This window comes from Poecilia mexicana, unplaced genomic scaffold (assembly GCF_051168715.1).
Source record: "Poecilia mexicana isolate PSO_F unplaced genomic scaffold, ASM5116871v1 scaffold_20, whole genome shotgun sequence".
In the NCBI taxonomy this organism is placed as follows: Eukaryota; Metazoa; Chordata; class Actinopteri; order Cyprinodontiformes; family Poeciliidae; genus Poecilia; species Poecilia mexicana.
In genome coordinates this window covers 2,738,596-2,764,342 of record NW_028263389.1, presented here as the reverse complement: position 1 = coordinate 2,764,342, position 25,747 = coordinate 2,738,596, and the positions used below count along the sequence as shown (strand labels likewise).

Genomic DNA, 25,747 nt, shown 5'->3' with positions numbered 1-25,747 from the left:
AAAATACTGAAAGCTCCATGGTGACATAGAAGGGCCTCCGAGCTCCATGTCTGCAGCAGCAGATTCACAAAACACACACATGCAGATGAATCTCTAAAAAATATGATAAAAGTGCAAGATTCACTGCACTTATTTACACAGTAAAACTTAAGAGTGTTTTCAAACCCGACTCTTTATAATTGAGGACCAAAATTGCAACATTTATTCCATTTTCAGCTGCTGTGGTAAAGCCTGTTCACCTACTCGCCTGTGGTGGCGCTGCACCAAGAACCACTGAAGGAAACGACACAAAAAACGTGTCAACAAAAAAACCGTAGTTCCCGTCTTCACAAAATAGAAACACAAATGGAGTGGCATCAGATTTTAGCGGTTGTAGGATTTCCACGAGACATTTCTAGCTAGCTATAGACTCTCCTGCTTGTTTTGGTTGTATTTACCCAGAATGCTCTGTGCTGTAGTCTGCTTCCTGCTTTAGAGCAGAGTAGAGTTCACTTCAATTGAACTGAGGCTGAGGTTTTTAGGTGGACCAGAGTTCACTTTTTGATCCACATCAAAGTTTGATTGAGCATTCACATTTCCCCAAACAAACTGGACGTTCTAGACAAACAGACAAGGGTTTGATTAAAGCAGATTAAACAGGGCTGGTGTGAATGCACTGCTATATTTCTATTGTTTTGCAGCAGACAGAGGTGGACCTGTGATGCCGCTGTGAAGTGAAGAATTTACAGTAAAGCAGAGATGAGGGCAGGAAGAGGTTCTATTAAATGCTGCTGCTGAAGGGCGACTACTGCAGTTTTCATTTCACTGAGCTAGTCAGATCTGCAGAGCTCCTCTGTAGCTGCTGATTAACCCTCTAGTTCTCCACCCTGCGCTAAGACTCTTCTATCTCTTCTGCTACTGCAGGAGCGGCTCCACTTCCTTCATCAGTCCTCATCACTGTCTCTGGAGGAAACCTGGTGAAAGGAGTGAGTGAGGCTGCCAGTGTGTTCATCGCTCCAACATACCACAGTCCCAGGAACATCTGTTGAGCTACTTGCTGCTCCTCCACCTCCACTTACTGAGGAATTTCTCCTCTGTGAGCAAACACTTTATTTACTGTTCAGGAGGCTTTCCAAGCTTCTGTCCATGACGCATTCATGGCTTTTAAACTTTGAGCAGAACACTTTCTGTCCACACAGTGAGGCAGTGCTGCTGCTGATTAAAAATCTGTTCTGTGGAATAAAAACTAAACAAACAGAATAGTTCCAAAAACGACCTGTGGTCTGAAAAAACAAAAAAAACCTGTAACACTGGGGAGGGATGGATTAGACGGCGTTACAACAAGGAACAGAAGCTGAACATCCATCTTTATTTTGTCAAAATACCTCAGAGCGTTGCTGTGGGCTGCTTCAGGTCAAAGGTCAAACACCTCAGAGGATTTTTAAACTACCTATGGACTCTCCTGTGACCAAAGCAGGATAAGCACTTTACAGGTGTTTTGGGTGGAAAACAGGCTGTATGCAGGTTCCTGCTTGTATACGTTAAAAACTTAGAGGGTTTCAGCAAAATGAAAATACATTTTCTTCATTGTTCTGTGATTCTACATGACAGCAGAAAACAGGGTCAAATCATTTATTAAGTTCATAATGGGAAAACGGTCTGGCTGTGTTTGGCTTCCAGAGTTTCCAGAGATGAATATCATAGGGTGAGTCAAATATGGGAGGCGAGTGGTCTGCCTGGTACCCAACAGCTACAGACTGGAAATGAGCTCATTCACTGAAAACTGTCTCAACTTTCCACTTGGGTCCATGAATCCCCAGCAGCAAGGTGAGCCATCATTAAAGGTCTGCAGCACTTTGTGCAGAACAAACTGTAGAGGCCACATCAATGATGCAGAGGAAGAATGAAGCAGGAGCCAAGCCTATTAGCAGCTAACAGGAGAGGGATTTATGGCAAGCGGACTGACCACAAAATGAGGGATCTCAGAGGCCGCCTAAAGGCTGCTGACAGAAACTTGGTCAGAGGAAAGAGTTCCACCTGAGGCAGGTGGAAACTGAACACTGCTTTAGATTTCCTGTGGATTTTTCTGGAGTGAGAACTTGGCAGTAGAACAATGAGTGAGGCAAAATTTATAAAAAGTTTCCTTCAGCGACCTGCTTTCATCAAGAGGGGCTATATTGATCAGATCTACTAGCTAATTTAGCTAGTGTTGGTTTAGTTATGCTAGTTAGCTCTCCACAGCAGAGCTCCCATTTCCTGTCGGTTCTGTTCCTGAACTGATGAAAAGTCTGGAGAACAAGGAGAAGTGATTCATCTGGATGAAATCATCTGATCCCAAAGCTCTGATAGAGTCTCCAGTAGGATGACGGGGATAAGAGACCAGAGACGCGTCCTCATCAGGGACTGAATGCTGTCCTCTCTCCATCTCCATCACCTCCTCTGGTTCTTGGCCTCCAGACAGAAGCAGCAGAACCTGAGGAGCCTTTCTGAACCAGGTGAGGCCTGAGTGTTTCCATGATGGGAAATCTGTCAGATTAACAGGATGTGTGTGTTTTCTCTGCAACGTTCAGTTGTGCAAACTATCCCAGTTGCTGCCTTGACTAATAACAGTTGGAACTTGTGGAGGTTTGGTGGCAGAGCGTAAGAGAAAGAGAATGTTTTTTTTAACAGTGCGCTGCTGACATTAGCCAGGGTCTCCTGAACGTTGGTTCTGACTGAGTCTCTGCTGTAAGCTGAGATAGTTGGACTGTTTGGTGTCTGGAGGTCTGAACATTGGGTTGGTTCACTGACAGCTGCTTTACATCTCAGCACCAAGTAGAAAACATAGGAAACAGAATACTGTCTGGATCAGAACTGTTTCTATCTCAACTTCGATGGTAACAACAAGAGACAATAAAATACCAAGCAACTATCAGTCAGGCACTGACCAGAAGGTAACATACAGTATTTTGGTAAGAACTACATAAGTAAGATAATGAGTCATAGCTATAAATATTAAGTCTTCCCTAAAATCTGATATAATTGCTCGTAAACGATGAAACCTCTCTGCTGAAGTTCTATTAGGATGAACCTTGGAGTCAGTCTTAAAAAACCCAAATAGAAGTACAACTCTGAAGGAGATCTGTATGTCTTTACCTTCACCAATGAGTGCAGACCTCTCTCCCCAAACATGTCCTGCAGGAAGGTGTTGTCCTCTGGACGGCTGATATGGGGCTGCAGCTGGGATGGCAGGGCTGCCAGCAGCGCATACAGACCTGAAGAGAAGGAAAACAAACGCGTCAGCACACAGAGCGGTAACAATCACTCACAAATGTGAATACTTGCAGGTTGTTAATACACAACAGAATTTTTTTTTTAAAAGGATGAATATTATGTATACTTATGAATATGTGTACCTCATCAAATGACAATGTAGGCATGAGAATACATTCACAGAGGACCTGTCTTGTTAACACCACAGGTTTAAGAAGTAGCTGAAAGCACAACCAAAGCACTTGAACACACATCAAGAAAAGCAAAAGTCAGGAGTTAAAGGGGACCCATTATGCAAAACTCACATGTTGCACAGTTTTGTACTTCCATTTAGGTTTCTATTGCTTCTAAAAACAGCACAAGCGCTTGAAAAATAAAAAAACCCAACCATTTTCTGACAATAGGTTTATGTTTTTTGGTGTTTGAAAAAATGAGACGTTTCAGAAACTTGCTGAATGTAACATCACAAACCGGCAGGCACCGCCCCTCACCTAGCACCTCAAGCTGAGTGCCAGCAGGTTTCGTCAGCTTGTTTTCCTGCTGTGCAATGGCTGCTGGATAAGACAAGTGTTTTGTTGTTGACTTTCCATCCTGAAACCACTTGTTGCATTCTTGGAAACACTTTATTTGAAGGGGCGTGCATAAGACTGACATGACACTGTCACTGTTCACTGTCATAAACATGACATAACATCTGTCATGAACATAAAGAAGTCTTTATGAATGTTTATGACAGTTGTCATAAAGTGTCATTCGGTAAATAATGACGCTTTTAATGCAAAGTTGCTCTAAAAGTTGTATTGAAAGTCCATTAAAAGTGCCAAGTTTGCATGATTTTGTAAATTATGATAATTTATTGCAAAGTTGGCACTTTTAATGGACTTTTAATGCAACTTTTAGAGCAACTTTGCATTAAAAGCGTCATTATTTACCGAATGACACTTCATGACAACCGTCAAACATTCATAAAGACTTTATGTTCATGACAGATGTTATGTCATGTTTATGACAGTGTCATGTCAGTCTTATGCACACCCCTTCAAATAAAGTATTACCCATTCTTGTGCAGGAGGCTCCACTTTTGCTTTTCAAAAATGCACCAATGTATAATTGCGCATGTTTGCTGCCATTTTCATGTGTGAGTGTAAACATGGACTTGAGGGAGCGTGGCCAGCAGCTTATTTGGATTTAAAGTGACAAGAGGCCCTAAAACGACTCATTCTGAAAGGAAAAAAGCAACTGAGCAGACTAAAATCTTGTTATCCAAGAACGATTTTGTGCAAGAATGTAATTAACTTTTTCAAGGAATGTCACCTGTTAATGTCAACTTAAAAGGTTCATCCAGCATTTCTCTTCCATTTGTTGTCCCGACAATCTCTCTACACCCCCGCCCCCGAAACAAATAAAACCCCCACCACCACTCATCTTTTGAATCCAGTTGCTGTTAGGATCGGATGAAACATCCATTCCGAGACTTTTTCCATTAAACAGATGGTCATTGTACTTTACAAATTTTTCCTTGCATTTAAACACTCATATTTGGACTGAAGTGGATGTGTGCTTCTGTGTTTTGGAAAGTGTTAGGAATAAATGATCTCTGTTGCTCTTCTGACTTTTTGCAGACATTTTTCCACAATCCCATAAAAAAAAAAAAAATCTTACAGAGTTGAAACCAAACAGAGTACGTTGGTGGCGGTGAGAGGAAGCACATGACTGAATCTGAGTCATCTCAGAACAACGCGTGCCTGAAATTCAAACGGCCTTTCAGACATCAGCAAGCTGTCATAAAGAGGGAACAAATATTTCAAATTCCCTCTAAAGAGAACCAGACTGAGAGCTGGTGGTTTCAGGAGCAGCAGAAGGTACGTGGTCGTTTCTCAGCTCCAGTCTTCAGTTTGGTGGATATTGTAGAACACTCACTCAAACTGGGCTTCAAAATAACCATCAGGAAATGACTTGCAGATTTAAACTCAACCACAGTGAGGTGATTAGGACAGCTCATGAGAGCAAAGTCTAAACACAGGTTTATTGCGGACAATGGTCAAAACAAACTGGACTGGTTATGTTGTACTCGTTTATTTATCTCTTCGAAATTGCCTTTGATTTGGGGTTTGGGGCTGCTTTGTGTCCCAGGTGACTTGTCATAGTTGATAAAAATGTGAATTTTGTTCTCTACCAGGAATTCCTGCAGGAGGATGTCCAGCCATCATTACATGAACCTTAAGCCCAATTCCTCTTTGGTTCTGCAGCAGAACAATCAACCAAAACACTTTAAACCCATTGTTCATCCTTGGAAGCCTTTCAATACGGCTGAATTAAAAGACTTCTGTAAAGACTTATCAGTCAGTCATTGTTGCCAAGGATGACACAGCTAGTTATGAGGTTAAGAGGGGAATAACTTATTCCTATGAGGCTCGGGTGGTTTGGATAGCTTTTCTCCTCTGAATGAATAATCATTTGAAAACTAACATATCCATGTATGTGTTTGTATTAATGTCCAAAATTAAAATTTGTTTGATCATACAGTGACAGAGTTGAAAAATAGCAACTCTGTAAAGGGGTAAATACGTTTTCACAGCATACACACATTATATCTATAAAAATCTGAATGTATACATTTTAACCTGTGAGATTTCAAGTAGAAATTCTAACTTGTGGACACAAGCCTTCTTTATAATAAGGTTATATCAAGTTATTGCATCCACATTTCACCTTTGGGGGGGGAACAAGTAGTCGATAAATGCTAAAAACAAATATAACACTCAGTCCCATGATTTGTGTATGTGTAATACTGAGAAGCTGTTTTAAGGTTCTCTGTAATGTAAGTGAGCATGACCAGCCCAACAATAAGTGATTTAATACTCAGTAGGGTTTGGAAGAGCATGATGGAGGAAGGAAATACTCTCATAACTCAATAAAAAGAAGAATTCTGCATATTCAAACAAATAAAAGATATCATTGATCTTCGTCTGTCCCTCTCTGTTGTGCTCTCTGGATTTATTTCTTATCCATCTGCTTTCTTTGACGATACTGTTATTCAGTTGTAAAGATGAAGTGGAAATTTAGAACCACTCTGATCTAACTGGAAACTGGGAGCTCTTCCAGTGGCAACAAATCCTAGCATTTTGGTACAGTATCAGTGTGGCAGTGAGCCGCCTGCTGGCTACTGACCAGGACAAATGTCTGAAGCTCCCAGAGGATCCACCAGCCCCCTCAGCACAGACCAAGTCGGCCCCAAAAACCTCCAAATGTCTCCAACAAGCTAAAACCGACCAAAGACCAGATGCTCGGGATTCTTTTCCGTCAGGATGGAAACTTTTATTTTTTCTCTATACATGCCCATATACTTGTATGGCTGTGATAGCTATGCCAGAATGAAGACACAGAGTGGTTTACAGATTATCTGTATCTCATTACTCAGTGTCATTATACAGCCATCTCCTTTACCACATCCAGCCGGTGGTTATTAGCATGTCTGCTAAAAGCTTTGTCTCGTTCAAACATTTCCATGTGTCGTCTTTCAGCCTCCTCCTCTGCAGCTGTGCGTGGCTGAAGCGTCCTCACCTTTAACTGCTGTGTGGGAGCCATAAACCTTGATAGAACCTGCAGGTACGGCTTGGAATAACACTGCCAGCTTTAATGAGGTTAATAAAAGGCCAACGGGGTCTTTAGAAGAGACCGGGGAAGGTTGGAGCCCGGCTTCATGTGTTCAGGGATCATAAGCATTTGACTCACCAGGAACCTCAACAATTTACCTAACAAAAACGATGACTGTTAATTCAATAAGTGAAGCTGCATCAAGAAGACCTGAAAATAAAAGCCATCAATGCACTCGCATCTTGTACTGAGTAAATCGTATTACAAGTTCACACTTTGCAATTATCGACTGTCACAGACAAAACTTTTGTCATCAGGAAAGAGCTGCAAAATTTAATCAGTCTGAGTTTATTCCGTGTGAAAACCTAATGTACCATTCTCACAAAAGGTGACATGTGATACAATAAATGTAAAGCAGTGTCAGACGTTGTCATAAAAACAATTCAGTGTGACTGCTCCTGCAACAAAAGGTCTTATTTTTCCACTTTTTCTGAGCTATGATCATGTCTTCAACACTCTGCTTTCCTTCATCCTTTTCATTCTGTTCTGAATCCAGACGTGCTCACACTAGTTAGACTGATCTCTCTACCAGAGCTTTCTGATGCGATTCTGCTCCAGCTTTTAATTAGTGTTGCATTGTAAAATTGGTTCTGCAGCACTCAACCTGCAGAACCAGTGTGAGGGTTATTAGTGTCAAAATCTGTTAAATTTGAGCTCAGTAGGTGTGACACATTACAGTCCTATATGAATTTTTAAGAATGTTATGGTCTACAGGACATATTGCAAATAAATAAGTCTCATCATGTGACTCATTGTCAGACTTGGTTAATTAGGATTCTGCAAAATCTCTCTCTCACACACACACACACACATATATATATATATATATATAGGTGAACAATGCCCTTGCTTTGACAAATTGTACGCTGGCATAAATCATTTATATAGTGATATATTAGCACGTCTGCTAAAAGCTTTGCTGCGTTCAAACATTGACACGGAGAAGACACGAAAAGCACAGATCAGATTTTTTAGGAGGCATTCTTACAAGAATTGATGAATTATATGTACATTTCCTGCAGCAGATAAGTGTTCATGTCCTCTGGATTTTCTATGACTTCTGTTTTGTTTGGTGGTTTTTTTGTTGTTGTAAATATTAGTTACATTTCCATTACAAATGTGCATAAAATTCTGCCGATATTCCGATAAAATAAAATAAAAAAAATAAATAAAAAAACAATTTCGCAATTGCGGTGTTTCAATTAAATCACGTGAATAAATCTGTTTAAAAAAATGTAATGAAAAAGCATGCCGTTATATCATGTTCCTACCACTTCCTGTCGTCTCCTTCGTCTTTTCTGCCAGCAGGAACATCGGGCTGTTGATCTCATAACTTGTGATGTAAAAAAAAAAAAAAGTGCTTCCAATGCAATTTTGCAAAATCCACTAGTTTAGACACAACCAAAAAAAGACCCACACACCTCATCCTATTGTTTTAATCAAAGCACTTGAGTGTTTTCGAAATTGATGTGTTTCCATTAAGCAAATTTATTTTCTTATTTAAAATTTGTACAATACTTTGGTCAATGGAAACACAGTGACTAGCTCTAGATTTAGATCACTTTGTTTCAGACCATCTTGGAAAATCTGCTAGTTTCATCCCCTGAAAAAAAAAAAAAAAAAAAAAAGTATTTTCACATAATCTATGCAAGAATGATCTACTGTAGACTCCACCTCCACTACAAAACTAGAATCACAGACATCAACATGCTGAGAGGAAATGGGTGTACAAGGAGCCAATACTCTCACAGCAGGATGCTCAGTGTCTACTAAATGGCATAGACCAGATGTGGGTGTCAAAGTCTCAGCCGCAACATTAGTATGAGAAAGTAAAGGGGAAACTAACCTTAAACTCAACCTTTGAGCTAATGAAGTTGCAGGTAGGAGCAGCAAACAGAGCAGTGGGTTTGTGTGTCTGGATTTCCCAGAGTGGGAACCGAACCGAAGCAGAGGTCTGACTGAGCCGGAGGTCTAAGAAACTTCCAGTAATCCAGACAGAGGTATAATGTGATATTAGGCGTGACACTACCGGTGTTCTGTACATTCTTCGATTTAAGACCAGACCGTCCTGGTGCAATGCGGGGCACAAGACCTCGTGACTTCATCAGTGATTCACTACTCATGCAGAAAGTTCACCGAGATTCTTCTGCAAACACAGCTTCACGGGACCATCAAGGAGAAAGAAGAGGAGATGGGCTGGAGGAGTCTTTATGGGGTTTATTTGGAAATCTGAGTCCCTGCCGGTAATTGCCCACAATGATCGTAATCAAAAGTGACGGTCTGGCATTCTAATTTGCCCGGAGAGATTTCCACAATGATGGGGCTTTTGTCAGTCTATTGAGATAATGCAGTATTACACACATTGCATTCATCAGAACAGGTCCTATATATCCTGTTGTTGTTCTGCTGTGGCTATGATCTCTTCAACTGTTAAAGGGAGTGCATTTGTTTAAGTTCCCTCTTTAGGACTGTTTCATGGTATAATCATCTCTATCAAGACCAACAGGCTTTTTGTGAACCTACGCCTGGTCAGAAATCAGTTTTTAGGGTTAGGGCTTTGGTGTGAATTAAGTTTTAATGTGTAGTGTTTGTTGTTTACTAGTAAAAATGAAGATTAGGGTTGGTTATGGGTTTAGGAAAAATGGGGTTACTCAAATGGTAATGTAAGTGTTTGGGTGTGCAATGTTAAGCAAGTGTGACAGGAGGATACAGTTTCTAAGGAAAGAGTTGGTGCTCTCTGGTAATGACAAGTTTATCAAGTTCCTCATTCTAGCTTTTTATTTGACTTCAGCTTAATTTAGTAACTCTACTCATGCCTGAGTCTACCATCCTAACCATTAGGGCTGGAGACATGAGTTTCATTTCAGCTGATATCAATAATTATTTATTAGTTTTTTGCTTTAAATATCTGAAATACTGACAGACTGGTGGTGTGACCTTTCCTATTTACTGGTGGTGTGACCTAGGAAAGGTCACACCACCCCATTGTTTATTTTTGAGCAGTTATGAGGCACGGTGGGAAAACCTTAAACTGCTGCTGCGCAAATTACTCAACAGGCTGTTGCTAGGTAAAAAAAGAGTAAGTGAGTTAGTTGATGCCACCAGTCTAGCTTAGTTAGCGATGAGAAGTTGAGCGACTAAAGCTTTTCCTCTGCCTACATCCCCCAGAATGCTGAGCAGTTTCGGATCAGAGTTCAGCAAAATTATTGAATATTTTATCAGCCGTATCATCTACTAATATTTATCACGTCTGCCGCAATGAAAATTGTTATTGATTCATTGTCCATCCACTCAACTGAACTTAAGCTCAACTTATGTTGTACTGTTGCTCCAACCTTAACCTCTAACCTTTAACAATGCAGGTCAACCACTTTATGACAGGTTTTTGGACCCAAGCCACAATGGTTAATATACCAGGAAACATTGTAAGTCCATAACGTAAAAAAGTACAAACACGCACATAGAGAAAGGGAAAAAAAAAATAAAAATAAAAAAAAGTGTGTCTGTCACATAATTTTGTTGTTAAACTGTAATTTTCCAGTGATATGTTTCTCATTTTTCTGGATACAACTCTATAAAAACATTTGTCAAACATAGTCAACCGTTCCAGTAAAGCTAAAAAAAAATAAAAAATTCTGCCTGCTGCCAATGTATTTTCTAAAAATACTGCACTGGGGTGTGGTTGTGCAGAAAACTGTGTTACTGAATGAGTTCCTTGCTGAGCGTCCTGTACCTGGCTCGTGGCCGGCTCCGGTGTCCAGGGCAGGCATGTCTCCTGCCGACAGCTTCCTGGTTCCCCTCAGGCTGTGGAAAATGGCAGCAGCGTGTCAGAGTGGTGAGAAACCCCAGAGAGCAGCTGAAGACGGCCTTTATGCCATGGAGCCCTGCAAGGAAACAAGAGCCTGCTTGTCAAACAGCACATCATCTGCATACATGTTAGGGGGGGCAATACAGCAGTATGCAACCACAGACCAAAAAAAAAAAAAAAAACATATGTTGCAAATTTATATGCTTTTATAGGTGAGCCAAAGATTGACTGAGCATGTACACATTAAGTTCAAAGTTGTTCCTGGGTGTTTACGGTCCAACAGGTTTCCCCCAAAGCTGCAGAACATCCTGCTGTGAACATGAGTCAAAAACACCTCACCTGAACCCAAACACACATTCAGCTTCACACACTGCATTCAGAGTCTAGCAGAAACAAGGAGAACCTTATTCACTCAGGAGAAGGAACTTGAGAATAAACGGACAGATGTGGAAACAGAAGAATCTGATGATCACTTCAAAGTCTGTAACTGATTGAGATCCTTCCTGCAGCCACAGATAATTGTGGCCACATTGGCAAATTATTTATAATAGATTCGTGGCTTCGTAGTTTGATTAACTGGAACATCTAAAAATGCCGCAATAGAAATAATATAGATCTGGTCGGCCTTAATTTCATCCGTAAAATCCTGCCCATCTATAGTCACGCAACCAGCAAAAACACTATGTGGTAATGGGGAATGGAAAAATGGACATTGAGCTCTTTGCAGCATGCAGCTTAATGGTCCGTTATACATTGACTCCTACGTCAACAGCCTGGTTGAGCTGCAAGGCCTTGGGGTGCTTTTAGAAGTTCGCCACATTTGAACAACAAGTTCAAAGAGAACCCAATCCATGGCTGGAGCTGAAATCACAGTTCAGCTGACCCTAAACCACGCAACATATAAAAAGAAACATCCCAAACAAATGCACCATTTAACATCCATTAGATCAATTAATGACTGTCTGTTGGTCTGTAACCTCTGTCAACCATAAAAACTCCAAAAAACATATACTCTACTGTAGAGATGTTCCTGCTCAGCTACTTACTGTGACAGCTGGAGGAAAAATTGGGATCTTCAAGATGTGAAAAATAATATAATGTGCACAAGAAACATCGAGGTGTGAAATCAGTCAGGACCTAATGGGCCCCTGATGGAACCTTTCAGAAAAAGCAGTCAGGAAGAGGATGAAGTAAGCAAGTGATCAAGTCAGTGGGTTGTTCTGGACTGAGATGTGCGAAGTATGGTGGGATCATCAAACAGGACATAGTTGACAAACGGTTTTCGAGCACTAGATCAGAGTTCCAGTCCCAGCTTCAACTGCATGCCAGTTTGTGGTCCAGATTTCTTGGGCGTTTTAAACAGCTTTGCCTGAGCCTAAAGTGAAAACGGAAAACCTGATGAAACCAGGGTTCACTGCAGTTCAGGCCTTTGTAATCAACGATAAAACAGGTTAAGAGGAGAGAAGGGCAGCGGTGCCTCAAGCCACGACTACAACATACTGAACAGAGGACCAAACCTGACAGCCACTGAGCTGCTGCCAAGAGAACTGATCCATGTTAAATCAGTTCAGTGTTCCCCAGAGAGACTCTGCACCGTTCTGTTGTAAACTTGGTGATTGGAAGGACAGACTTGGAGAAAGACAAAGGACAGAGGACATGAAGAGTGGAGCAGTTTAACAGCCCTCTAATATCAGTTGGTCACTTTTAGTTTGACCACATAATCTTCACTCTGAGGAAGGATTTGTCATTTCTGGTGGAGCTTTCTGAAGGTCAGGAGGAACGGTGCCGGTTCAGGAACACCTGGGACTTTTAACAAGACCCAACAGGCTCATGATGGACGGGCTTAGAGAAACATTCTCCACCCTCATCACGCTCCAACGGTGTCTGCTCAGATCACACAGGATCAGATGGTCACTGGGGAAGTAAAGTCACTCTCCCATGTGGTATAAAGGAATGGTATGTACATTGGAAAAGGGTATTCCACCTTCTTGAAATATAAGTCTTAGAAGCAAATGAAACTGCTGCCATCTAGTGGGGAATTTTGTTTTTGTTTTTAATTTTTAACTAGACTTTGGAGTTCTCTGGTCCTAACTGAGACAAAACATCTTTTGGAGACACCCCATCTGTTCCTGCTTAACCTTGATGTGTGAAACACAAGGTCTGATCAGTATTTAAAGAGAAAATAGCTCCAGGTGGTGGAGATGGGACATGGGGAACACAGAGGAAACTGTTTTTCTTCCTCACTTTTCCAAAACAAGCCTGTCCATCCAACCGAGGAACAACATGGGTGGAGGTGTTCGGCTCTCAGCTGGATGTTGTTAAAGTTCCTCTGACAACAAGGTCAGGAGGTGAAGGACCGACAGGTAAATGACCTGCAAGACCTTTCTGAAAGAGCCAATCAGTTCAAAGCTCTGTTCCAAAACTTAACATCAGTTTTATTATTCAGTCTGTTCCTGTTTCTCTCCATGGACAGGTCAGAGGAATGATGAGTGTTCAAAGCAAACAGCCAAAAGACAATTAGAGCCTCATCAGGGTAGCTAAGGGACTTTAAAAAAAAAAAAAAAAAAAAACATGTGCGCCTTCAGTCCCTGCCACTGGGTGGAACAGATCCACATTCATGGTCCGTCCATCTACTGCTGGACAAGAAGAGCAACTACAGAACAGGAGAGGTCAATGTTGCTATTTAAACCTGAAGTAGCTGACAGGAAGGTCAGCTAAGAGTGATGGATTTTATTTGCCCACCATTAACAGCAGAGATGATCTTTTTCACATGACTGGAAACCCATCCAGACCCAGAACCGTCTCACCTGCTCCAGTTACAGCTCAAGCAGATGTGATGCCGAGCTGTCTGCCAGCTTCAGCGTCTGCTGATCAGATTCAGCCTCATTATTTTAAACTAAGTGCTCCAAGCCCATATGACAGAAAATACAGTTGGCTAGTTGTCACTTTCAACATTTCCTGAATTTTAAGACGTATAGTTGATTTGCGTTTCCTGTTAAATAGAGAGAATCCTTTTTTTTTTATTGTACACCTGATAGTGACTTGGCCTGTCATAATATCAGAGGGGTGTCCTATGGGTCCAGGGCTTGGTCAGCAGGTGGGTGTGAGCACATCAAAAGGAAAAAAATGAGGCAACTTTTGTCCAAGAAAAACAAACCGACTGAAATTCTGCAAGAAGAAAGAGAATAGACGGCAAAAGCTGCTGCAAAGTTCATTTCTCTGACAAATATTTCTTCTGATTGAGATAACTGGAAAATATTTTGTCCAGAAAAAGTTAGCATGTATATGATGTGTCATGTCAGAAGTGATTCATCCTAATGCCCTTTGATTGTTTTCTGCAGCTCCTCCTCCTCCCACTGCACCTTCTCCAAGAGTTGCAGGTTGTCTACTTCTACTTTTTAGCATTTTGCAACAAACCAAAAGTGAATGTTTTCAGTATTTCAGAAGCTGTGATCTAGTAAAACAACATGTTAAAACATATGGAAAAAAAAAACTAAATATAGAAACTAGGTTTTAAATCTAAACACAAAAAAGTCTGGCAAAAAAACATAAGGCTAAAATACGGTTGAAATAATGTCTGCTAACAAATAATTAAAATAACTCAGTGATTCACAGGCTACTTTGTAGGGAAAGCCTTTTGATTTAAACCACACATTGCAGCTGCTTTGTGGGAGCATTGATAAGAGGAAGCAGGGCTGGACGATACAGCTGAAAAATGCATCATAAGTGTTTTCTACTGCTCAATATCAGTAATTATTGATTTGTTTTTTGAAATACTGACAAACTGGTGATATGACCTTTCCTGTTTTACCCAGTTTTCACTCCACGCCATGTTATTTTTAAGCAGTTAGACATGTTGGTGAAACCTGAAATTGCTGCTGCGCAAGTTACTCAACAGGTTGTTGCTTGGTAACCAACGAGCGAGTGAGTTAGTTGATGCCACCAGCTATGCTTAGCTTGCCATGAGAGATTGAGCAGGAAGAAACAAAACTAAAGATATGCCAAGTCATCAGATTAATGGTGTGCAGTATATGTTAGCAGGCTAAATAAAGCACACATCCCTGCAGCAAACACACAAGCAGATCTCATGTTTGTCGGAAAAAAAGTGGGAGACAGAACAGCTAAAAGATGAAACATGATCTATAATATGGATTACGTAATAAAGTGAATTTGACTTAAATCTGCTGTGTTGAGCTTCAGCTCTGCTTGTTATGGAGGCAGCTATGAAGCAGACTGGATGTAAAATCAGGTTTCATTTCAGCTGCTGTACGTGATCATCACTTGTAGCGACCGCAGAATGCTAAGTCAGTTGGACAGAACCAGATGGAGTTGCAGCCACAATCACCCGACCAGCCATGACACCAACAGACGATGATTGCAGAGGACCCAGCTGCGGTGAAGACCGACATTTGTTCACAGACAGGCTCACACTCCGACTACATTTCAATCTGCTCTGGAGAGCTGCATATAATTAGCTACTCAGGCAATACTCATCCGCATGACATTTGGAGATGGAAACACTTTTGTAAAAAAAAAAAGAAGAGAAAAAAACAAGAAAGCAAAGTGAAATGTATGCCAGCACTGTTCTTTCTCTTCTCAGTTCTGTGGAAAAACACTTAGTCAAATAATGATTTCCTCCTTCTTTACCAAGGAGGTGTAGGTGTAGGACGCTGATGGAACAAGGCTGTGATTTCTGGAGTGCATCTTGTCTTAAACAGCCAAAATTAGACGATAGACTTTGCTTGTTTTAGCTTCTTTAGAATTAACAAAATTATTTCCATTTCCTAAATGCCAGAAAAATTGGCAAGAACATTTTTTAGAACTGCTTTTTGTAACTTTCCTTGAATTCATAAGTTGACATAAATTTTGAAAAACTGTCTTTTGAAATGCAAAACTTGGGTCAAACTTTTTGAGCTTCCTTCCACAAACTTCTTATAGTTTGAGTTAACTGGAGTCACACCCGTTGATCCATTTTAAGGCCACGTCTTTCTTGTTTGATATGGTGGAAAGGTCAAAAGAAATCAGCCAAGATATCAGGAAGGGAATCGTGCAGCTGGGCTGCATGGGCTGAAAGGTCACTCAGCAAGGAAGAAGAAGCCTTTACTTCAAATGAATCATGAAAAGTCAGATTGCAGTTTGCAGATGAACACAGGGACAAAGATCTTCATCTTTGGAGACAAGTCCTGCAGTCTGTTAGTGCAGTGAAAGACAGTTCAAAGCAATGCCTCACGCGGGCTGATTATGCACTCCAGATTTCAGAGGTGTACTAAATAAATAGAATACATAGAAAATTAATTTCTCATTTTCCTTCCACATTATATTTATTCTTTGCTTTGCTGAATCCAATGATTGAAAACTTGATGGCACGCTGGACAAGTAATGAAGGCTGGGTTGGAGCAGTATTGCATGTAAACCTGCAGGCCTGCAGTTGGAGACCCCTGGTCTCTTATGTACAGCCCATAGGAAATGTATTTTAGTTTGAGGTTGAACATAAAACGTGAAAGAGCTCAATTTTGAAAGACATTGATATTTCAGGTAGACCTGTTTTTCCAGAGTGGGCCTTAAACACTCCTCCTTTCAGTCACCTCTCCAACCCAGCGAAGTGGTGGAAGAGCATCAGTGGTAAGTTGTTAATTTAATTTACAGCTAGATAGGTGTATTTCAGGAGCTCAGGGTTTATTCAAGGAACAGTACGACTCAAGGCACTCTCAAAACCAAAACAAACACAGTCTGGTGACATTTGTTTCCCTCCCCATTCTTGGCACAGTGCTACAGAGAATGCCTGAGAAGCAAAAATATCTACGCGCCCGTTTTCTGGAGTTCGTTTCTAAACTTCACCTACAAATGGACAACCAGAACACTCAAAAAGTCACAAATGAAAACCCAAAACACTTGTTGCTGCGAGCACAAGCAAGCATGAAAATAAAGGAGCTCACCTGTCAAAGCACAAAGATGTGAAGGAGAACACAGAAACTCTTAACATGGATCACCACTAACTAGGACCAAGCAGAATAAAGGCAGAGAACCCGCGCAGCGACTCACTGGATCACTTTTTCTTGAAGAGACGGCTTCACCAACAAGAACTGGCGCTAAAACGCAGAGCCACAAAACGGATCCTCCCTCCCTCCCTTCCTGCCTGCCTGCCTGGCTGGGAGTCTCCGCTCACCTGAACAGACCTGAAACACGAGTTCTTTTTGTTTTGTTTCTGTTGCATTTTCCGCTCCCCTATAGGCTCGTAGTACTCCACCCTTTTCACTTCACTAACTGCTCACATGTAAACAGAAAGAGATTAACCATCTTCATAGAGTTGACCAGTGAGAGTGCACATAATTCCTCTCAAACTGATTCCTGGCACATTGTTTCTGATCAAACCACACCGGAGGAAACCATTTATGAATGAATTTAAGTTTTAAATATGACAAGATACTATTTATCTACTTCCTAAATTTGATTTACGGACACCACTGGAGCAACATATCATGTTGCTTACTCTTCTTACACATTGGATAGATGTAGTGACACCATTTCACCACTAGATGGAGCAATATGGTCACTAAATAATGTTAGCTTTAGTGCTGTTAAATAAAACATGAAACTGTTTTAAGAAATACAAGCCTCCTTGTTAGTTTCCAGTGTTGCTTTTCAAACGGTATGTTTTGTGTGTGTATTTCCTGTCTACGTTCAGAGGCCAGTATTGATCAGCAGCAGCACCAACATCATCTCCAGACTGTCAGTGTCAGTCTTTGTAATGTCTGAACTAATCATTAAATCTCAATTTACGGGAACATCTAAAAGGGATCATCTTCGATTCTAACCATTTCAAACTGTAAACAAATGCTTCATTCTAAAAATAACTCTGCCACATCACAGTAAGTCACTGAATGCACCGGTTGGACATTCTGCGTTGTGGTCAGTTTCTGGTCTTTACACCTCTTCCCCTCCTTTGTCACAGCCCCATCCCTCTCCTCTGGTTCCCAGGCACACACAGCAGCTCTTTGTCTCTCCCGGACCCATTAACCAAGAAGGGGAGTAACAGTTGCTATCAGTCTCTGCTGACACATTCCAGCATCTCTCTCCCTCTCTCTGTCTGCAACACACACACCTTCAGTTGACCCGCACATTATTACGGTACAGAATCATTGTATTTTCTTTAAAGAGAAACACATAGCACCCAATAATAATGACAGAAAAACAGCTTTTTTAGAAAGATGTGTTTTCTGGGTTAACTCACTGCAAGCTTAGCACAACTGGTTTGGGTATTTTCCCCAAGATGTTCAACAAGATTTAGGAGCAGACTCTTCTCTGCCAGTCAAGGACATTAACAGTCTGCTCCTGACGTCACTGCTTTGTTTTCTCTGTTGTGTGACAGAGTCCCAGTTTTACAGCACAGTTCGCTGCTGTCATGATACTCGCTGTGTTGACAAGTCGCACAGTTCCTGCCAAAAAAAAAAAAGAGTTCTCATGCTATGGTGCTGCCAACACCATGCTTCACAGAAGGGATGGTGCCAGCCAGGCAATGTCAGTTTGCTTTTGCTTTTTTGTGCTTTCGGGCAATCTTGATGCGATTTACTCAAACAGAGGCAAATGCTGCTTCCATTTCAAATCATGTCGAATCAGCAGTATTTTCCACAAGTTGACTTTTATCAAGTTACAGAAGCATCTGAAGGTTGATTAGTGGAGGTCAGATTCAATAGGCCTCAAATTTGAGTCTCATAGAAAAGGATATTGAAGTAAAAGGTCAGAAAACATGTATTAGTTCTCAATTTAGTATTTCTTTATAATGAAAGCTAGTCTTAAATCAGTTTTTAGAATAAATATTTTAATGTAACGAAACATATAAAGAAGTGAAGAGGTGTGAATACTTTTTGTGCCACTGAATACTTTCACCAAAACAAGATTAACAGACAGTTCAATTTTACTGATCAATTACTTTGATCATAGAGTTATTGAAAAAATAAACACTACTCTGTAATTTGGACATCAAGACAGAACGTTATGACGGCATATTAGGTCCGTTCTACATACAAAAAAATAAATAAGTTTCCACCCACAAAGTTTTTGCGATTAATCTCAGATATTTTCTAGAAAATAAACTTGAAAATTTGGGCATTAATCTTCTGAGATTAAAATCCCTCTAGCTTGTCTTCCTATGAAGGTGTACCAGGGCCACTGTAGATAGAAAACAGAGGAGTAATGTTCAGCCAAAAACTCAAATGTTGAGGTTAATCTCAGAAATTTTCTAGAAAAAAAAAAATCTGATTTTCTTCCACTTTTGAAACAGAAATGTATACTTATTTTTCTATAAAACTGAGATTAATCAAAAATGTTCTTAGTTATTTTTCTAGAAAAATTCAGACTTCTCAGACTTAGAAATTTCCTTTTTTTCAAGAAATGTCTGAGATCGATGTCATTTCTTTTCTTTTTTTTCCAGTGGTCCTAATCCTCTTCCGTATTTCTCTCTGATACGAGGGCCGTTGAGTTTCTAAAGCTTTGGAACATTCAAAGTGTGTGAACAAAGCTATTAAAAATTAGCAAATAGCTCATGTGTAATATCCATTCTGAAACAGGTTTTACAGAATTAAGTATATGATGGATTTCCAGAAAACGTTTCAGCTATAACAAACATGGACATACTCCCAATGATGAGAGGCAGGCAGAGGCTAAAACAGAGAGGCATAAGCCTCGCTAATCTGTAAGTCCTAAATGTCCCTGTGGTTTAATAACCTTCATCCTCGACAGATAGTACATGAGTGCATTGCTCTACCTGGAGTGCACTGGCAGAGCCAGCAATGAAACATGTCAGACAAAGAAGGAGACAGCTGGTCTGACAGAAGGACAGATGAGATAAAGCAGATCAGAAAGCTGTGATGCAACACACAGAGGCTAACAGGGTAAAGTGAGTTCTGGACACTTGTGCAGCATGCTTACACGTACAAGCCTACTGTTGTATGTTTACAGGACAAGGCATCAGCGGGAAGTGAAGGTGAGCCTGTTATTTGATGAATAATTAAAAGAGCTGGAGAGTGAAAGAACCGAGAAGGAAGGAGGAGAACAGCGAACGGAAAAAGAAGCAAAGATACCAATCAGTGCTCTGTGTTCACCGGGCACAAGGCTGAGTCACTTGCATTTTACTGACAGTTCAGGACAATAAACAAAACATCATTCCATTATCGTCGCAATTAAAATTTATTGGACATAATTAGAAGTGCTAAAATTAATTACCTGCCACACTCTGGTGTACAAACCGACAGTCTTGTGGGGAAATAAATCTGCTTTAAACCAGCTAATATTGTCATGTAGGTGGATAAAATAAAAACTCTGAATTTTGTATCATGCAGATCTAATTTCATGATGGAAAAAAAAACCTAAAATTTTTGAAGAGTTGATCATAATTGAGTTTAAACTACAATTCTATGCGAGTCTCGGTATTTTTTTGGACTTAGAAACAATCAAGTTTTTAATGAGTTATTAATATTGAGAGTGAGAATGTGATAACAGGAGCTCATGACATTTCACTGAAACAAAAACAACATATTTGTTTCAGTATGACTGAGTGAGTTGAAAATTCAATATGCAGATTTTTTTTAAGCACACATTTTAAAACTGTTTTGATGAAAGTTTTCCTTAAAAATGAATAATGTTTCAATACCTCTGATTTCTTTCCAACAATTGTACAGCTGCTAAAAGAAATTGAAACTCTGGTTATTTATTTTAAGTGGTGGACTATCTCATCCCAGGAAACTATAGCTGCGTTTCCATTACGAATAAGTAATAATTTTGTCAGCATTTTGCTAATGTCGAAAAAACACAATTTTGCAATTGCGGCGTTACGATATTAAATTAAAATCCCACGTCAATAAGGTTGTTCACACGATAAGCCAATGAAAATCCTGCCGTGCCACAATCCTCCAACCACTTCCTGTCATCTTCTTTGTGATTTTCGCCAGTGGCAAAATCCGGCTACTGATCCTGTGACTTGTGTGATGCCAAAAAGTGTTTCCATTGCAGTTTTGTGAAATTAATCAATTTCAATCCAGCCAAAAAAAAAAAAGAAAAGAAAAAGAAACCATCTCCTCCTAGCAGCAGAAGGTTTTACTGAAAAGCAAAAGTTTTCTTAAAATTGCAGTTATTCCATTAAACAAATTTATTTTCGAAATGTCAAATTACACACTTATATCTTCAATGGAAACACATCTACTCTACAAACTAGAACTCATAACTTCAGTCATCTAGCTCATCATCCCATCTCGTGTTCAAAGAACCAATTTACAGACTATCTGTAATGTTAATCAAATTAGATGTGCAGTTCTCATACCAATGTGAGGTAAAGATTAACTTCAGTATCACTATAATACAAAGATAACATCATACACTAATAGTAGCATATCAACATCTCTGAAAGCAGACAATTTGGTAGAGTATCACTAAAATTAGATGCGATAGTCACAGCCCGTTCTAAAAATAGGAACATTATTTCACTAATCCCCAGAGAGGTGGTTTTATGGGAATGAAGCTTTTTCCTCGACATGGCTGCTGTCCTCTGGTGCAGCCACCATGAGCTGTTCACACTCAAATGAATCTCCAGCGATAACGATGAAGAGTCCGTGGCTGTTTAGGTAATTTCAGTTTACTAATACGAGTTACTTTGTTAATTTTTTTGTGCTGTCATGTCGAACCAGAAGTATCATAAACTCGCTCAGCTTTGGAGTTATGCACTCTAAAGCAGCTCGCCTGCTCTTCCACTGTTACTCTGATTCAACATCATGATGGTAATCCGTCTCACAGAGCTTTCTGTAGGAAGCCTTAAAATCCAATGGTTAGCTTAAATCCTTGCTTTAGTGGTGGAATATCTGTATTCAGCAATTAAGAATGGGGAAAAATATTTGTTTCTAGATGGACAAAGCATGGATTGGACACTCCAAAAATAAATTTGAAGTTGTAATTGCACTAAAAGGTAGTTTTAGACTTAAGAGGTCTGAATACAAATGCACACCACCTTTTTCAAATCCTTACTTGGGGGGGGGGGGGGGGACTAAAAAATAAAATAAGTAAGCCATGCATAATGTGATTCAAACAAACACATTAAGGTATGTTTTAATTTGAGATTACAGAAGAATATTCAGGGAGAATTCATATTTTTAAATAGTCTCTTGTGTTGCGTGATACCTAATTTCAGGTAATTAGGGTCAATAACGGGTCAAGACCAAATAGTTTGGTCAGTCATGGTGAAGGTACATTTAGAAGAGATAACTGGTATAATTACCAGTTCTGCCAGTAGTTCCATTATCTCCAGGCTGGACTTGGAGCTGCAGCTGCCTTAATGACTGTTGCTTTTGCTTTGACTACACAACTATCTAAGCTAAACTATGGGCCAAGTTACAAATGAAACAATGTCTGTGTCTCACAATAGAATCCTGTGATTTGATGCAGGATTGCGTAATGCTGATTTTATAAAAGCAACGTACTCTAAATAAGTCTGGCAACTCCCTGAAAACAGTCTGAAGCAACACTGGAAACATAGCTGGAGTCTCAATGAATCAACAAGATCGGGCATTCTTGATAGAAACTCGTAGTACTGAAAAGAAAAAGCTCTTCATACAGTGCTACAGTGTGTAAGTTTAACAGATAATGTGAGTAATTCTTCCTTCCCTGGAAGAAAAACCCAACTAGCATCCTGAATGTGGCTTCAGCCTCACTCCCTTCCCCTCCCTACAAGGCAGCAGTTCTAAAACAACTGCAGAAGTATCACTGAACACCAACACTGTCCGAGGGAAGCTGACTTACACAAAGGATTAGAGTCACTGCTGTAATAGCACTAAATCCATTTGGTCAGACCTTTCAGTGTAAGAGATAAACTGTCAGGAGGAAGCAGAAACTGGGAAGTTGTATTTCAGGACATGGTGGTCATGTTGATGGGAAACTGAATGCTATTATTGTTGGCAAACACCTGCTGCTTTAAAATCTATGAGAATGTGATGTTAGAGCTCAGACGGCTAAGGCATACAGGATTCAGTTTGTGTGAATCGGTGCAGGTGAGGACAATACAACAGTCCAGACAGGAAAAGCCAGGCTATCCCGGCATTTACTCATTCACCCTGAGCTCTGGGTTTGTTTTCAAGGGCGGAGTAATCACTTCAAAAGAACTTCTCAGAGGAGTTCCCCCCGAAAGCTTAATGAAACCTTTAATATGTCATGACTCAGACATAAGGGATAATGCAAACGCATTTAAAGTGGAGTAAGTTTATAATGCATTTCCTGCCAAACTCAAACATGAAAAATTATATTTGCCCATATGAGACCGAAACACACCCTTATAATACACCAGGATAAGACGTGGAAATCATACACCCAACATTCAAAATGTAACACATTAAGCTCCTGATCTACAAAGATTCCAAACAAGGAGTGCTAAATTGCACAAGCCAAAACCAAAAACAACAACAAAAAAACTAATGTATATGCAGTAAGGGTTTGCTAAGCGTGGTGGTAGGGGCGCTAAGGCAGTCCAGACGCATTTTTTGTGTTAAAAAATGTTACAAACAGGCATCATAATTTGGAAATAATAGCATGCAAGTCCAGTGGGTGGCTGCAGGGATGGAGCAATTGGTGCGCAAATCCTCACATCCAGTTAAATGAGTTAATTATAAACCTAGCTTAATCAATCTACTGTTACTGTTACTGATGTATGGAAAACCCTTCAAAATAAACAGTAAGTCTGGTGGGGTGGGGAAGTAAAGCCTGGTGGCCCTCCAGGCTTACCATGCACTGGGGGAAACCCTGCATAACTATAGCTAAAGAGTTGAAACTTAAATCCACTCTACTCCTTTTCTTACCAAAACAGTTTGGAGCAATGCCCAGATCACTGCAAATTAAGCCCAGATCACACTCCATCCCATCATCTTCAACGATCAAGACACCAAAATTCCAGGAGGCAGAGAATCACAGCCAAACCACAGAACGAAACACTGCTAAAAATGATACTGGCATTGCTGTGTTATCTTGCACTTTTTAGTGCAGAAACCTGAAGTGGGCATCTATTTTTTTCTGAGTTTTGAAAATAAGTTATTTTAGAGTCATGGAAGTGTGTCATTTTCTGTTTGTTTCAGTAACATTTTGAGACAAACTTTGCGTCTCACAAACTTTATTGCTTCAACAATGTTAGAAACGTTTTGTCACATTTCAATGGTACATTTTATATGTTCATGCGGGATTAAGATTTCTGAAGCCAAAATCTCAATGTTTTGATCCCTGAGCAACTTAGCATATTACCCATGTCACATGGCACTCAATTACGCTAGAACAAACAAGCGTTCTTTATCGCCAAATTGCAAGGTAAAATCTGCTGTGGAGGATGATTTTTGAAATTTTTTTCCCCAGGGAACTTTAGGGTCTAAATTATGATTGACCTTCTCCCTTGAGTGTGAGGCAAACTCATACATCAATGGTCTATGAATGCTTCTACATACCAGATCAGATTGAGGTAGGAATCTCTTACTTCCCTATGGAAATTCCTGTTTATAGATGTCCTAAAGAGCTCAGTATGATAAAATATTTTAACAGTCATTCACAGGTCAACGTTGGGACAAGAACAATGATAAAGTGACAAGCTAAAGGAAGCATGCCGGTTTATCATTCATGCTTTTCACGTAGAGAGATGAGTTCATAGTTGACCCTGCTGAAACGAGGACAGCCAACAAAAGTCTCCAACTCACTGTGCTTGCAACACACACACACACACGCACACACACACACAAAAGCTAAAACACACCTACTTGCTGGCATTACTTGCAACTCAATCCCTTGGTTAAATCCTGTTTACAAGATAGTCCTGACACTTGCTTGATTTTCTTGGGCGCCCTGAACCTTTCTTTCTACATAGCAGCTCCGAATAAAGTTCCTCCTAAAAAGAAGACTTTCAAGTACAATCTTTAAAAAAAATAAAAATAAAAAATTTTTTAGGTGTTATTGTTCAGTCTGCATGATGACCCTGTACTAACAGCAACCACAGCCATATTAAAACCTTCCCTTAATCTCACTGAAATGATGCAAACAGGTTATTCTGTGACTCAGCTAAAACACAGCAGTTAACATTTCAGTCCTAGCATAAATTTTAAATACATCTGCAATTATTGCATTTCATTTGATCACCCCTCGTAGCAACATAAACTAACAAGAAATGTAAATATCCTCTGTAATGAGCAATGATCAGGGTTCTGCAGGGAGGCTTTGGCCTGGTTAGAGCTTCGGGCAGTTCAGAGTCCGGTAACAGGGTTGAAGCTAAAAGATGAAATGATGTTGGGATTAAGTGCGATGTGAGAGTTCCCATGTGACTGAACATTCTCAGATAAGTAATAAACTAAGTGTGTGGATAGCTGACAGCGCAAGTCTGAGCAAGACTCTATTTCAGCTAAATCAGAGTATCTGCTGTATTTAGTGCCATTTAATATCATTCCTTAACGCAAGATCAAACATGAAGCATCAGTCAGTGTTGCATCACATCCTCAAATGTTCATATGTAGTTTCTAAATCCAACATGCATAATACTTAAGACAAAAGAAAGATGAAAAAAAACATAAGGTAAAGAATAAAACAATGAAAGGTTAGATCGATATGCATCTCTACATTACCAAGCTCTCTATTGATTTTCTTTGAGACAAAAACCAGAGATTGCTTCATAATCCATTGTTAGTTCTTATTTGAACAGATTCACTCGAAGATTAGGGCTGTACACTGAAATCAAACCCAGCTCTGGATGAGTTCTTGCATGCAGTAATTGGGCAGAGTGAGACACTGCTTAAATTTAGAAAGAGAATGAGAACCAGAGGTATTAGTTAAGGTGACGCTTCCTCCAGCAGGGAATTTGTGCAGGTTAAACACACCTGAGGCAGGGTTAAAGAGTAAGTGGATCACATGGGAAAGCCTGTTAGCTGGGTTACTTTTCCTACTCTTAGTTAGATCGACTAATTAACGCATTCCTTCGCCATGTAAGGCGACGTGTGGACATATTGGACCGTTGTCTGGAAACATGGTTGGGTGTAGCCCCATTTCCTG

The 25,747-nt window shown here is 40.1% G+C and overlaps 1 protein-coding gene across 4 annotated transcripts in view; it reads right to left on the bottom strand.

Annotated features, from left to right (window-relative positions):
* Positions 1–25,747, bottom strand: part of mpp7a (MAGUK p55 scaffold protein 7a) — a 77,855-nt gene that overhangs the window by 37,972 nt on the left and 14,136 nt on the right. For 2 of the 4 annotated variants that reach the window (XM_088001469.1, XM_088001472.1), the window contains exons 2-3: positions 10,622–10,772; positions 3,115–3,233 (exon numbers count right to left, since the gene is read on the bottom strand). In XM_088001469.1, coding sequence (XP_087857595.1) covers positions 3,115–3,233; positions 10,622–10,658 — 156 coding nt within the window. In that variant the 5' untranslated portion in view covers positions 10,659–10,772. Of the gene's footprint in view, positions 1–3,114; positions 3,234–10,621; positions 10,773–16,632; positions 16,838–25,747 lie in introns of those variants that run through there. The other 2 variants (XM_088001471.1, XM_088001470.1) reach the window with 2 other exon arrangements.